General features: G+C 34.7%; 1 protein-coding gene across 1 annotated transcript in view; it reads left to right on the top strand.

The window, feature by feature from the left end:
• Positions 1-15,124, top strand: part of LOC126888828 (zinc finger protein 271-like) — a 57,492-nt gene extending 42,368 nt beyond the window's left edge. The window contains exon 2 of the mRNA XM_050657245.1: positions 11,753-15,124. Within this exon, the coding sequence (XP_050513202.1) occupies positions 11,753-12,867 (1,115 nt within the window). The 3' untranslated portion in view covers positions 12,868-15,124. The remainder of the gene's footprint in view (positions 1-11,752) is intronic.
• Positions 15,125-15,456: the final 332 nt, after the last annotated feature.

Below are 15,456 nucleotides of genomic sequence, written 5' to 3'. Positions count from 1 at the left end.
TGACCTTCAACGGACGTCATCTTCTAGAGTTTCGAGGGTTTTAGGCATTAAATTGATATAAACAGATTACTCATGGCTTTTTGGGATCGCAAAACACGAATATGCCACCAGAACCGACTCTCGGAGCACCTGGTTTCCAAGGTCAATGAAAGGGGCTCCTGGAGTTTCGGGGGTCTTTGGTACTACATTAATGCAAACGGATTAGTTATAGGTTTTTGAAATTTCTATAAACCCATACACACCTATACTCACATGCACATTCACAACATGGAATTAAATACCTGTTAATACGTCCACGTGGTTGATGCCGGGTAATGCTAAACACAGATTTTATATCTGATCGGTCAACAACATCTATATTCATCAAAAAAATAACGAATATAGATATTGACACAAACTTGCAGATGTTATTTTGATCCCAACCTCTGTAACCTGTCCTTTGTACGTCCTTTATGCCGTTTTCAGTCAAAAATATTAATAAAATAACTATATTGTGCTCTTCAATTGTTTTAATTATTTATAAAAAAATATAAACTCAATTAATATCTGACAATCCTTTTCCTTTATTTATTTAAATATCGATTTACTACATTCTATTTTGATAGTGGTATTTATCGTGGCCACTAGATACTCCAGAGTCTTTTATCTATGTCATATTCGTGTTCAGTTCAATTTAGTACCGAAAGCTGTCGAAATCCCAGAAGATGACGTGCCTTAGGCACCAGGTACCCCGGTGTCTGTTCTGATGGCGTATATGTGTTTAGCAGCCCCAAAAACTAATGAGTAATACCCATCTGCATCAATTTAATGCAGGAACCTGTGGAAACTCCAGAAGAAGACCTGCCTGAGGCACCAGGTGCTCCGTGGATCGGATATGATATCGAATTTACGTTCAGCAGCCCCAAAAACCTGTGAGTAATCGGTTTACACTAATTTATTACCGAAAGCTCTCGAACCTCCAAAGCATGACGTGCCTTTGGCACCAGGTACTCCGATGTCTGTTCTGGTGGGGCATTCGTGTTCAGCAACTCCAAAAACCTATGAGTAATCCGTTTGCATCAATGTAGTACCAAAGACCCTCGAAACTCCAGGAACCCCTTTCATTGACCTTGGAAACCAGGTGCTCCGGGAGTCGGTTCTGGTGGCATATTCGTGTTCAGCGACCTCAAAACGCGCTCCAGTAATTCATTTGCATCAATTAAATGCCGAAAACCATCGAAACTCTAGAAGATGACGTCCCTTGCAGTGGCCCTGGCCACCACGTCATCCGGAGGTCAATGCTAATGGCATATTCGTGTTTTGTGATCCCAAAAACCCATGAGTAATCTGTTTATATCAATTTAATGCCTAAAACCCTCGAATCTCTAGAAGAAGATGACGTCCGTTGAAGGTCAAGGTCAAAGTAAAGGTCGCCATTGGATAGCCAGGAAAAAATCCTAGACTACTAGTACTTTTCCTTGATCCAAACTTCTACATGTTGCCAAATAACCAGTAACTCACGGAATTGGAATACCCTGTAAATCTTATAATTTTCCGAGTTTGTGCCTCTATATCTTGAAAATCCTTCATACGATTGAGTTGTGCCCATGAGAACTTTTTATCAGGATGCTTCAAAGAGTATTTTCCCAAAGTATGAACGAAATCCACTGGGACCTATTTTCCATAATATTTGTGCGGGGTCCTTTTAACAAATTTCGAATTTCAATTCCATGCTGAAAACTTCAAATTATACATGACAAAAGAGTCTAAGTTTTTTCAAAAATCGTGGAAGATATGGGGAATGAGCTAAGGCCCCGTTTTCATGGCAGGCGCTTAACGTGCGTTTTGATAACGCGCGGTTACAACTACATACATTTTACTGAAGACCGTTCACATGCTAACGCGCGATTTAGGTCATTAAGGTACTAGTACACTTTAGAAGACCAAAAATAAACATTTCTTCAAGATTTTTTTTTCTCAGAACCTTTATTAGAAATGAACATAAAACTTATTACATATTAATATCTAACTCTTAGAGAACACAAAAAATAGGTATTTTTTCATTGATGCACGTACACTAATATTGTAGAGGGCGCCAAAGTCGAGGCCTCGAAAAAAAGTAGTTCCGATGGCGGACAGTTAATCTCAGGATTGGGATCTCTGAAACAAAAAAATCGTACGGCATTTGAAAAAGGGGGGTCTCTTACGTGCCAATTTACCACCGATAGTGAAAAATTCCAAAAAAAAAAATATTTTACGGAAATTTGAAAAAAATTTGTGAAAAAATCGCCCGTTTTTTTTTCAGTTTTTCATGGTTAAAAATATTTCCTTTTTATTTTTTGGTCAAATTGTGGTAAATTGTCACGTAAGAGATCGTCCTTTTGCAAATGCAGTACGATTTTTTTGTTTCAGATATCCCAATCCTGAGATTATCTGTCCGCCATCATTTTTCGAGGCCTCGAATTTCGCGCCCTCTACAATATTAGTGCACGTGCATAAATGAAAAAAGATATATTTTTTGTATTCTATAAGAATTAGATATTAATACGTATAAAATTTTATGTTCATTTTTAATACAGATTCTGAAAAAAAAATTCCTGAAAAAAATGATTATTTTTGGTCTTCTAAAGTGTACTAGTACCTTAAGACGCGCGTTGGCATGTGGACGCCCTCAAGTAAAATGTATGTAGTTGTAATCGCGCGTTAACCGCCTGTCATGGAAACGGGGTCTTAGTTCATTCCCCATATTTTCCACGTTGTTTGTAAAAGCTCACACTTTTTGTCATGCATAATTTAAAGTTTTCAGCATGGAATTGGAATTCGAAATTTGTTAAAATTTCACGAAAACTTTTAGAGAACTATTCGACAGCAAATATTTCTTGGGGATTTTTTGTCCGGGATTTTTTGTGGGGATTATTTGTCCGGGATTTTTTGTCCGGGGATTTTTTGTCCGGGGATCTTTTGTCCAGGGATAATTTGTGGGGATTATTTGTCCTAGCTTCGTGCCATGGCTCTATGGCACTACCTCACGGGCCACCACTGCTTTGAACTAGTCCCGTTGTTATTAAAAAAGAACCCAACTAGTATATTTCTGCAGCGGTTGCCGTTTATCTTTTAAAAGAGTGCTCAAAATTATTCGAGTAATGGAAGGTGTTCAAAATGAAATTAAAGTTTTGAAACAGGAAATGTCAAAGTTAAGGCTGAGAAAAGAGCGAGAAGAAGGATCTAAAAACGTTCTTATTCGCTCCGAGCGTTAACAAAGTGTCAAAGCAAAGTCGACCGACCTGCTCATGGTGGCGGTTGCTTGAATCTTTGTAAGGACGCTTTATTGTATGTTTAAATGGGACATTTAAAAACAATGCCATATCACGTTATTTGTTGTGTTATTCACTGTAAAAATACATGGAAAACTAGTGATGTGAAATACTTTTATTTTCCTCGTTCCCAAAAAAATTAGACCAAAGAATAAAATTAATTAATGCTGTTATAAGGATGAACTGAGATTAACTTTTTCTATACAAAGGATGTGGCAATATACACATGGTATAATAATATTATTTACGTTTTTATAATATTTGTACATCTTACATACACTTTTTAGCTCTGATAAATCCGAATTGACTCCAAAAAGTACGGATACGGTATATCCTATATAACCTCACTATCGCAAATTATGTCAATATATCTTTATTAACGACAAACAATATTTTTGTTGAACTATAAAAATGACATTGTAAAAGAATAACTAATGAATGTTAACAATTCGTATTCGTTTATTATCACTAGAAAATAAAATATTCAAGTTTAACAAAATAATTCCATAAGAGTCAATACGAAAACGGCTTTACAAAACTGACAGCGTGTCAGGTGACTGTAAATTTCTGTAAATAGAGGGGAGACGCACGGAGCCAATATTCTGATCTTCAATCTTCCTGACGTTCTGAAATTATTTTCTTGTGACATCTTAATACAATTTAATTGTTTACGTATTTTGGAAACTATTTCCGAAATGGAAACCGAAACGTGACAATAAACATTTTAATCTAAAACTGTGGTTAATTTCCAGTAAACATAGTAAGTTTTAGTCTTCCTGAATCAACTAACACTTATGATGGTGCTTCTCAAGTCAAATTTATTTTAACGAAGGCCAGTGCCGGATTACCAATAGGCAAAGTAGGCAGTTGCCTAGGGGCCTCGGCCCCAAAGGGGGCCTCGCAGGACCCAAAACGAAAAAATAATAATTATAATTAATTAAAAATTTTAAATCATATTTTGTTCAAAAATTCAAATATCGCGCAATGCAGTACCATAACAGTGATGGTGAACGTATAAAACTACTAGAATGCATACTTTTGATCACATAGAAAGTCTATGTTGTGAGAATAAATCGCTAAGGAATGCGCTTTGGTAGAAAGAACGGTGCTAGATGGAAATAAGAAAAAATATTCGAGAGTTGAGCCGAAAAACACAAGAAAAATCAGGAGAAAGAAAAGATCCTTAAAAAAAATCTAAAAGAGAACCAAAACTTATTTAAACTCAGTTTCACACTGAAATCCATAGCTAGTGAAGCTGCAACCAACGAAATAGAAATAACTGAGGGAAACATAGCTTCCGTAACTGAAGAAGATACAAAACATGTAACGGCAGCTCTATTCCAGTTCAAGAAGTTAAAAAACCAGAAACAGAAACTAAGTTAGAAATTCAAGTTAAAGATAAATTGAATATATTTTTACGAATTTGATTCTTCTTCTTAGGGTGCCTGTCCGTTCCGAACGTTGGCGATCATTCTGGCTATGATGACTTTGTTAGTTGCTATACGGAATAGTTGAGTTGAGGTCTTTCTATACCATGCTCTCAGGTTAGCAAGCCAGGATATTCTTCTTCGTCCTGGGGTCCTTTTTCCTTCAATTTTACCTTGTAAAATGCACTGGAGTAGCTGGTATCTGCCATGATTTCTCATTATATGCCCTAAGTACTGCAGCTTACGGCCCTTCACAATGTTGACTAAATCTTCGGTTGTGTTCATCCTCCGTAGTACTTCTTCATTGGTGACTTTGTCTGTCCATGGTATTTTCAGGATCCTTCTGTACAGCCATAGCTCAAAAGCTTGAAGTTTCGATAGAGTTTCCGCCTTCAAGGTCCACGTTTCTACTCCGTATAAAAGCACTGAGTACACGTAACATTTAAGGAGCCTTATCTTTGTTTTTAGAGTGATGCCATGGCTCTTGAACACAGAGCTCATAGTCAAGAATGCACTTTTTGCCTTTGACGAATTTGATTACGGAATACAATATCTGATGGAGTACGAAAATTTTGAATTGGGAAAGGTCTTTAGAATGTAAAAACCTTGATGGAAGTTTTTCAGCATCAAAAGGAAATTTTGTAGGCATTACAAGATTTTTACACAATCTATGGTTTTTCGAAAACATATCAGTGGAACAAAAATTAAAAGAGATTGGCTAACGTATTCTTCCTTCTTCCTCAAATGGAATATCGTATTTTGGGTTTATTCAGTCCGTGTACAACTTTTTTTCAGCCTCTACCCAACCGTTGGGAAATTAGGATCAAATGCTTAAATGAAACTCCACTAAGCGATCTCATTCACCACTATCTAGACCTTAAAAGAATAAGCAGCACAAAATGGACTACAAGGACACATGCAACAAGACCTTTGGCTAAAGGTTACAACGCTTTCAAATCTGCTCTTCATACTCTTGCTGAAGACTCTAATCAGAAAGCTGAAACAGTTCATGAAGCTAAGCGTTTGTTGAGATAAATGTCAAAAAAAAAGAAACTTTCATAATTAATGAGTTTTGGGCAACAATTTTAGAACGTATTAACGCTGTCTGTAAATCATTACAGAGAGAAGATATTGAACTTAAAACTGCAGTTCATCTTCTAAATTCACTTCTGGAGTTCTTAAAATTCCAAAGAGATCATTTTGCTTACTACGAGCAGAAGGTCTGCGATCTACAATACTCTGCCGATGAGAGCAAACAAACGCGAGCAACAAAACTAAATGCTAATTCCAATGAAGTTTTTCTACAGGGTGGTGAAAAGTTAGAGGTTGAAATGAATCTACCAATTTTGGATAAGCTAATTATTGAGCTGAGTCGTCAGTTGACAGCGTATGAGTCAGTAACTCAGTATATGGTGTTTTGTGTGTTATTCCAAAACTGAGTGATACTCAAATAAAGGAATGTGCTTCAAAACCACACGAAAACTATACTGATTATATTGAACCTGAAATTTATGATGAACTATTGCAGTTCAAATATTTTATAGTCCATCTTCAGGACTGGTAGCGAAAACAATTTATTCATGCTTCATAGTCTTTTTGGGTTCAAATCGAAGTTTCAAAAACTAACCGTTCGACAGTGGCACAAAATGGACTTACCTCTCGGAGATGGAGGGGTTATCCGAGGTTTTGGAGGGAAAAGAAAAACTTTCTTAAGGGCCTCTTAGCTTGGGTTGCCTATGGGCCTCAAGATTCTTAATCCGGGACTGACGAAGGCCTAGAATTCTATCAATGAACAAATTCTTTCTATTTGGAAATGTTAATAAGAATGACCTTCGCTGCATAATACGCATTTACATTAGTAAAGTGAGTTAATCAAGTCAGTTAAATTTAAGTGACTTGCATTCAATTTTCTGCTTATAAATAAAATTCAAATGAATGCATCCAAATCTTCAATAAAAAATGGGTTATATAAGATCTTAAAGTAACCTCCTACTCAGTTTCATGGGGGTAGTGTTTGGTGTCATTTGATAGATTTTTCAAAAATATTGAATACGTGTACGTTTCAGTTTTTCGATCTGATGTTCATTTTGCAAACTATTGCGAGGTTCCTATTTAAAATTTTAAATATAGCCCCCACCCCTCTCCGTGGGGCGTCCTGTTTGGTATCATTTGATAGATTTTTCAAAAATATTGAACATGTATTTTTTAGTTTTTCAATCTGACGTGCATTTCACGAAATATTCGCTGTTTTGTGAAACTTTGTCACTCACTCATTTCCTTACGCTCCGCTCAAATCGTCAGATTTTTTAAATATACAGTGTTCTGCTTGTACCTACTTAACTTACCTAACAATAAAACACTGAAAACGTTTGTTTTCTATACTTCCACAAAATTTTTTACAACTAAGTGACTACAGCTGTTTCGGCAGATGAGTGCCTTTCTCAAGTGATATAGTTTACAATGTGTTTGCCTTTTTAAGTCTTTAACAGAAGAGATTGAGGAGTGGGGAGCTGTTTGTCACGAGTTGGTCATTCAGAATTATATCTGTATTTTTCAATTTAATAATTTCCATAGATTTTAAAAAAGATAGCTTAAGGCATTTATTTTGAATATGCAGAATTTGGAACTCTTCATTGAAAGAATGATTATGATCTAGAAAGTGAAGTGCGTATATAGAATTGTCTGTTTTTCTATTGTTAAAAGGCCTTTTGTGTTCTGCTATCCGTTTGTTAAAGGTTCTGCCAGTTTGACCGATGTAAGTTTTCGGACAGTCACCACAAGTTAGTTTGTACACACCACTTTGTAATTGCTTTCTCATTCGGCTTTTATTGTTCTTAATATATTTGCTTAAGTTGTTGTTAGTTCTGAAAGCTGGTGTTATTCTTTTCTTTTTTATGTAGTTGGCTATTTTTGTTGTTATCTTGTCAGTATATGTGAGAGAGCAGAAGGTACTGGGTTCTTTCTGTATTTGTGAATACACTAATTTCAGGGCTTTCTTATGGAGTTTTTTGTTTAAATTTTTGTTAACTGTTTGTTCGATATATCCATTGTTTACTGCTATTTGTTTAATGATGTTTAGTTCTATCTCGAAGTTATTTTTTGTCATGGGAATTTCTGTCAGTCTATATATCATGCTATGGTAGGCTGCCAATTTGTGTTGTGTAGGATGGGATGATGAATTGTGTATGGTTGTGTCAGTATGGGTAGGTTTATGATATACGGAGAACTCATGTTTGTTGTGTTGTCTGGTAATCGTTACATCTAGAAAGTTTATGGAATTATTCTGTTCTGTTTCTATTGTAAACTCAATGTTACTATGAAGTGAATTAATGTATGATAGAAATTGGTCAAGTTGTCTGTTAGTTCCTGTAAAACTGGAAGTATAGAAAACAAACGTTTTCAGTGTTTTATTGTTAGATAAAATGAACTTCCATCAAGTAACGGTCGAATCCATCAATTAACTTACCTTATCTTAATCTGACAATTTCTAGTTTTTCTAAGGATATATTTTTTTACCCACCTTAACGAACTCCGCTGTATTAAGAGTTAATATATGGTAGGGGTACATTTGTAGCACAAACAAATTAATATTCATATCGTTGATTGGGAAGAATAGTATGATAAGTCAAAAATGGTTGATTTTTAGTTTATATCAACAAACTACTCATAATGAATGGATCTATTATGGAGAAAAATATTGTAAGTGCAGTTTAAACGATAAGCACTAGAGAGCTCTGTGACCAAGTATGGCATCTCCCACTTCCACGCAACCGGTGTGGAGAAGACTCGGGTAACTCAGTTGTCTACAGTTCGTGCTAAGCTTAGGTCATTTTTATTTAATCAATACTATTATAAGTCAAAATATTAACACTGCTTGCATCTTATTAGTGAATATTTTTGGAGCAAGAGAATTATATTTCAAAATATCATACTCTTCTTTAACAGGTAAGCATTTATTTTTATTATAATTTTGGTCAGTATGATGATTACAAATAATATGATACTCTTGAATAAAATAAGTACACCTGTGGGAATTTTATCTTTATTTCATTTTGAGTTAACATAGTTTTGAATATAATTTTGCGCTAAGTATAGCGTGATATTTTTAGTTAACATTGTCTTCAACATAATTTAACTCAAATCCAAGAAATTATTTCGTTTTATCATTCTATTCCTTAAAATATCTTTTCTTACTAGATACTAAATAACCCATTTTTTTTTTCACATACGCAGGAGAAAAAATTTGTGTTTGCAAATCCTTCTTTATGGCAACTCTTTGCATTAACTCTCAAGTAATTGAGACCATTTTACGCAAACAAAATAATGAAGTAAATGGAATAATACAGGCAGATAATCGAGGTAGACATGAAAAACATAGCAGTGTTCCTGAAGAGTTGAAACAAGAAGTGCGTAGTCATATTCGATCTATTCCTCGAATTGAGAGCCACTACTGCCGATCTCAATCAAACAAAGAATACATTGAAGGAGGAAAAACTATTGCCGACCTGCACAGAAATTATGAGTAGCGTTGTAAAGAACTCGGGAAATTAACGTATACTACTTGATGTACTCCAATATATTCAAAGGAGAGTTTAATTTATCTTTTTTTATTCCAAAAAAAGATAAGTGTGATTTTTACCAGGGTTTTACTAATGCCTCCGAGGTAAAAAACAAGAACTTCAGGAACAGTACAATAACCATATTGAAGACAAAAAACTGGCAAGAAAAGAGAAGTACATGGATAAAAATTCTCCGGATAAAATTGACGCTGTTTATGATATGCAGGCAGCATTGCCATGTCCACAAGGGGACACGTCTTCTTTTTATTATGTATCAAAACTAAGTGTGTATAATTTAACATTGCATCTATGCAGTTTCTATTCTGGAAAATATTAGGTCCATCACCCATAAATTTTTAATTAGTGGTCATACTCAGAACGAGGGAGACCACGTTCATTCTGTTATTAGAACGTTCAATTTATAGAACATATTATAGTATTATAGAACGTTTACGTACCAGATAAATATGTAACATTGGTTAGACAAGTAAAGAAGCATGGAACTCCATTCAACGTACATGAAATGGGTCATGAGAATTTTTTTGATCTAAAACAACTATCAAGTGATATGGGCATGAAGGATTCTTTTAAGACAGAATAAGGTGGACCAGTCCCTCTCTCAGGAATATGCGTTTTAAAAGTTACCAAAGAAAATCCTAGTCACCTGCTATATAAAATGTCGTACAAAAAACAGGAATTTAAAACCATAAACGTTCTTCAAAGCAAACGACGACTTCCATCAGCACGTGACGTTACTCTAAAACAAGCTTACAAGAAGAAAGTGGGAATAAGTGAAAAAAGCCTGCTCTCTCTTTTTGAAAAGAAAAAAAAATGTAGCGGTTATACCACAATACCACACAATACTATAGGGATTTTTACGCTAACTTGTAGAAACTTTCATTTTTTTTAATGGGAGCCCAAATTTTTTGTTTTTTTATATTGGTATTGTACTATAACTGCGATTTTTTTCATTCATTGTTGTTTAAACTTTCATAAAACATTTAAACTGTTCCGTTTTATTGTCCCTAATAACCTTATAATTGTGAAATAGTACAAAATTTTTATAAAGAAAAGCATTATAACTCAAAATGGGGATGAAAAATATGAGTTGGGGGTGGTATATGGATTGGATGTAAAACTCATATTGTCAGTTAATACTGTAAGTTTTAATTATTCTGATGAAAACGATATTTAATATTGTATTGCTTAAGTAATCCGATCTCGTAACCGATCTCAATCTTTAATTGTCTTTTCTGTAAACTTAATGTTTTTGAAATATCATACTATTCTTCCCAATCAACGATATACATATATCACCGGCCCGGAATAAGAATGACGTAACTGAAAAAAGCCAAATTTCTCAGGCGAGCAAAAAAACGATTTTTAAATATTTAAAATAGGGATTAAATGAGGAGTAATAGTCCAGGAGCATTGGTTTAGGTCTCTCTGACGCCTAACGTAATTAAGTCCTTTATAATTATGCCGCCTTTCTGGGTATTATAAATAGATCGAGATGTTACTCAGATAAAAAATAATCACCATTGCTTTATTGTGTGAGAAAACTAAAAACGATTTGTGTTCGATTTTCTCATGAGGAAATAACGTGTAACAAGGCATGACACTTTTGCGCCTGGCATTCGTCGAGATAAAATGCGTATAGTCGAAGCGAAGATCGGTGGGATATGTGCATTTTATCAATGAAATTCGATATTTTTAAGATATTCCAGAAGCCGCTACAGATAAAATGTTTTAACAACCTATTAATCATTCAGAATTACTCGACGGATATTAGTACAGTTAAAATAATTAGACGATAACCGGACAATAATGATTTAATGAGTGACATTTTTTTTTACTTGAATGACAACAAAAAGCAAGCCCATTAGCAGAACCCAGTTAAAAATTATTTTGCACATCATATTTGAAACATTATTTGGTTGAAAAATCACATTTTTGTTGGCAAAAAAAATATATTAATTTGTTTGGACTAAATTACAGTTGTGCTTATCTTAAAAAGGATATGGTACTATCAACTTTCACACAGTGTTGCCAAACTGAATTTTGTTATTTTGGGTGTAAATTTTTTCCACGGATCTCCGAGGCTACAATACAAACAGATAAAACACTTATACCGGGGGCGTTCAATACGTATAGTCTTTTAAATTCCGATATAGTATAAAAAAATAGAAGGGTTTTTGACACCGTTTCACATTTACAGGGTACAAAGTATCTCCCATGTGATTTTCTGACGCGCTCGATTAACTGCAAAAATCCCGCTTGGGCTCCCTTACCACTGATGTCGCGACATTGCACCAACTAGATTGGACCACAAAATACCAACAAACGAAGATAAACTGTTAGAAATAGAGTGCACGTACCGTACTGCTGCATTATTTATTCTAGAATTTTTACATCTTTGTTTATTATCTGACATTTCTGTATGCAAAGTTTTATAACTTGATTTTTATTTTAGGTTTACATCAGAAGGAGGTTAAAACGAAATCAGAAAGAACGTTGGTAACTCACACTGGAGGAAGGCGTTATAAATGCGAAATTTGTTCTAAGCAGTTTAAGCGAGGTGGGCCTTTGAAAAAGCATTTAAGGAAACACACTGGAGAAAAGCGTTACAAGTGTGAAATTTGTTCTAAGCAGTTTAGTGAAGCATGTAATTTGAAAACACATTTGAGAGTACACACTGGGGAAAAGCCTTATAAATGTGAAATTTGTTCTAAGCAATTTAGGCGAGATGATCATTTGAAAAAGCATTTAAGAATACACACTGGAGAAAAGCGTTACACTGGAGAAAATAATTACATGTGCGAAATTTGCTGTAGGCAGTTTTCTCAGCAAAGTAATTTGAAAATGCATTCAATGACACACACTGGGGAAAAGCCTTACACGTGCGAAATTTGTTCTAAGCAATTTAGTCAAAATACACATTTGAAAAGTCATCTAAGGATACATACTGGAGAAAAGCCTTACAAGTGTGAAATTTGTTTGACGCAATTTACTGAAGCAGGTCATTTGAAAATACATTTGAGAGTGCACACTGGGGAAAAGCCTTATAAATGTGAAATTTGTTCTAAGCAATTTAGGCGAGATGAGCATTTGAAAAAGCATTTAAGGATACACACTGGAGAAAAGCGTTACACTGGAGAAAAGCGTTACATGTGTGAAATTTGTTCTAAGCAGTTTAGTGAAGCATGTAATTTGAAAATACATTTGAGAGTACACACTGGGGAAAAGCCTTATAAATGTGAAATTTGTTCTAAGCATTTTAGTCGAGATGAGCATTTGAAAATGCATTCAATGACACACACTGGAGAGAAGCCTTACACGTGCGAAATTTGTTCTAAGCAATTTAGTAGAGTTGAGCATTTGAAAAAGCATTTAATGACACACACTGGAGCAAAGCCTTACAAGTGTGAATTTTGTTATAAGCAATTTAGTCGAAAGGAAAATTTGAAAACGCATTTGAGAATACACACTGGGGAAAAGCCTTATACATGTGAAATTTGTTCTAATCAATTTAATCGAAATAAGCTTTTGAAAAAGCATTTACAAACACACACTGGAGAAAAGCCTTAAACTCGATTCGCATTTTACGGAGCGTTAACGTCCTGAAACGAACCGGTAACGTTACGTTAAAACTATCGCTCATTCGTATTGTACGTGCAGTAACATTCACCATTTAGAATAGTTAATTACAAAAATGCCACAAAGAAATAGCTTCAGAACAACATTCACCAAGGTTTGTTACGTCGTCCAATTAAAACAAAAATTTAAGCGATGAGCAAAGTAAGCAAAAGAAAATTAGCAATACAGTAAAACCTCGATATAACGGACTAATTGGGGGGACGGGATGTCCGTTAAAGCCGAAAGTCCGTTGTATAAAAATAGGTTTAAAATCGATCAAATTTTTTTTTAAATTATGTAGGTACCTATCTACTGTATTTAGATACAGTCTACAAATCTGTAAGTTAAAAAAGTAATAAAGGATTGTTCGCTACTTTTTTACTTTTCTAGTCATCTAAAAACTTTCTGCAATATCATTTGGTTGACAAAATTATTCACTGATTCGTGGGTTGAATAAGCAATGTATTTTTTAGCAAAACATACAATTAAAGTTGCCATCTTCTGAATTTAGCATATTTTCAGGGGGATTAGCAGGAGCTTTGTCTAAAATCAATAAACATTTCACCTCTTTAAGCGGTTTTACCAGTTTTTTCTCTTGAAATTTTTTCACTGCAAGTACAAATCCCTTAAAACCCAATTTTTGAAAATATCTCTGGTGAACTATGCCCAGATGATGCCTTATTATAGTTGTCAATTCATGCGATCCATCGGCGTTAGCATAAAGCAGTGCCGAGATCCTGTCCCTGTTGTTTTTCCTTCTAGAATTCGATTTTTCATATTTTTTGCATTCAAACTTTTTTTACATTTGATCTGATTTTTTGTCCGTTATATCCGAATTCCGTTAAATAGAGGTCCGTTCTATTGAGGTTTTACTGTACAGTGGATCCTCGATTATCCGTCTCTCCATTAACCGTCACCTCTGTTAACCGTCAGGGTACATACAGAAGTTGTATTGACTACATAAGCAAAAATTTTAATGTAAAAAAATAAAAAAAAAAGTTAATTTGATTTGTGATGAGGACACAAACGGCTATCCATTGCTGACAGATAAAGAAATCATTAAAATGGCAACAAAGGCGGACCAAACAGATTCATAAGCTAACACAGACTTGGAATTTGACTGTAGCTATGTTGATGAACCTATTGTAACTGACAAAGGTTTGCGTAAATAATCTAGAGAAGCTGCATAGCATATGCATTAATTCATTGAGTGGTATTCTTAACAAGAAGAAGCTAATAAAGTAGATTGCATGATCTTATGCTGATTAAGAAATTCAGCAGTCGCAAAATGTGAAGCAACAGTACAACAAACAAAGATTTCAGAATATTTTAAATTTATTCAATTGTACGAGCACAAATTTCTCTTATATTGTCAAACAAACCATACAAATGAAATTTGAGAGTTGTACAATGAATTTTTAATTTCTTTTTAATGTTCTCTTAACCGTCTTTTCGATTATCCGGCATACGCTTGGTCCGGTGCCCTGACGGATAATCGAGGTTCTACTGTAACTGAATTAATGTTGGACGAAGAGGAGCAGGCAAGCAACCACCTAAGAAAAACTTGAGGATACAAAGAATGTTTCTCAATAGGGTAGGGGAGTACCAAACATTGTTTAAAAAACTAGATGAGGACGAATTTTTTTTATAAACACTTCAGAATGTTTTGGAATCAGTTTTATGTACTATTATCTAAAATAGAACAATTACTTAGTGCAAACTTCAAATTGAAGAGACGATCTCACCAAAAATTTAATTGATTGACGGCCGGTGTTGTACTTTCCGCATTCACATACTAAAAATATGCAAGAATGGACAGGCAACGAAACAGAACGTCACGTCAAACTTTTGTTTCAGAGAAACGTTAATGTTCTGAGAGCGGGACGTTCCGTGACGGTGACGACCCAAACAGCACGACGGGACGTACCCGGAACGAACCACCGGGACATTTATATGTCTTGAAGATGTACGTTTCAGATCCTGGGATATCCTTGGAGCGTACCGAAGACGTCCGATGTTACAAAACCATCCGTACCCAGGATATCCGACCAAACTGTCCTTGAGACGTCCGACTAAAACCTCATTGAGACGGCTGACCAAAATCTCCTTGGAACGTCCGACCAAAACCTCCGTCCAAAATCTCCTTTGAATTACTTTAATTACTATTAAAGAATGTTGAAAAGGTCTAAAATGGAAAAATGCATATATATCAAACAAATTTGTATTAAAATTCAACAAATAAAAATGTTAAGATGTCTTTTTATTTTCTTTTTTTGCTCCTCCAAATTTTGATAATTCTTTTACCTACAAAATAGATAGCAAGTAAAAATGAATAGTCTTAATTATTAAACAATCCAGGTTCAAAGTTCTAAATAGGCAATTAGGTATCTGCAAAACCACTTACTGCATCGTTAAAATCGGGTTCAAATACTTGTAGCTGTACTAATTCTTCCTCTGTTTGAATTAGAAAGTTAATCTTGTGTTTTATAAAAATAATGATTATGATCAGGAAAAAATACAATGCAATCAGCAATACCTTGC

The sequence above is a fragment of the Diabrotica virgifera genome, chromosome 7, assembly GCF_917563875.1.
Source record: "Diabrotica virgifera virgifera chromosome 7, PGI_DIABVI_V3a".
NCBI lineage: Eukaryota > Metazoa > Arthropoda > Insecta > Coleoptera > Chrysomelidae > Diabrotica > Diabrotica virgifera.
This window is presented reverse-complemented; position numbering and strand designations above follow the sequence as displayed.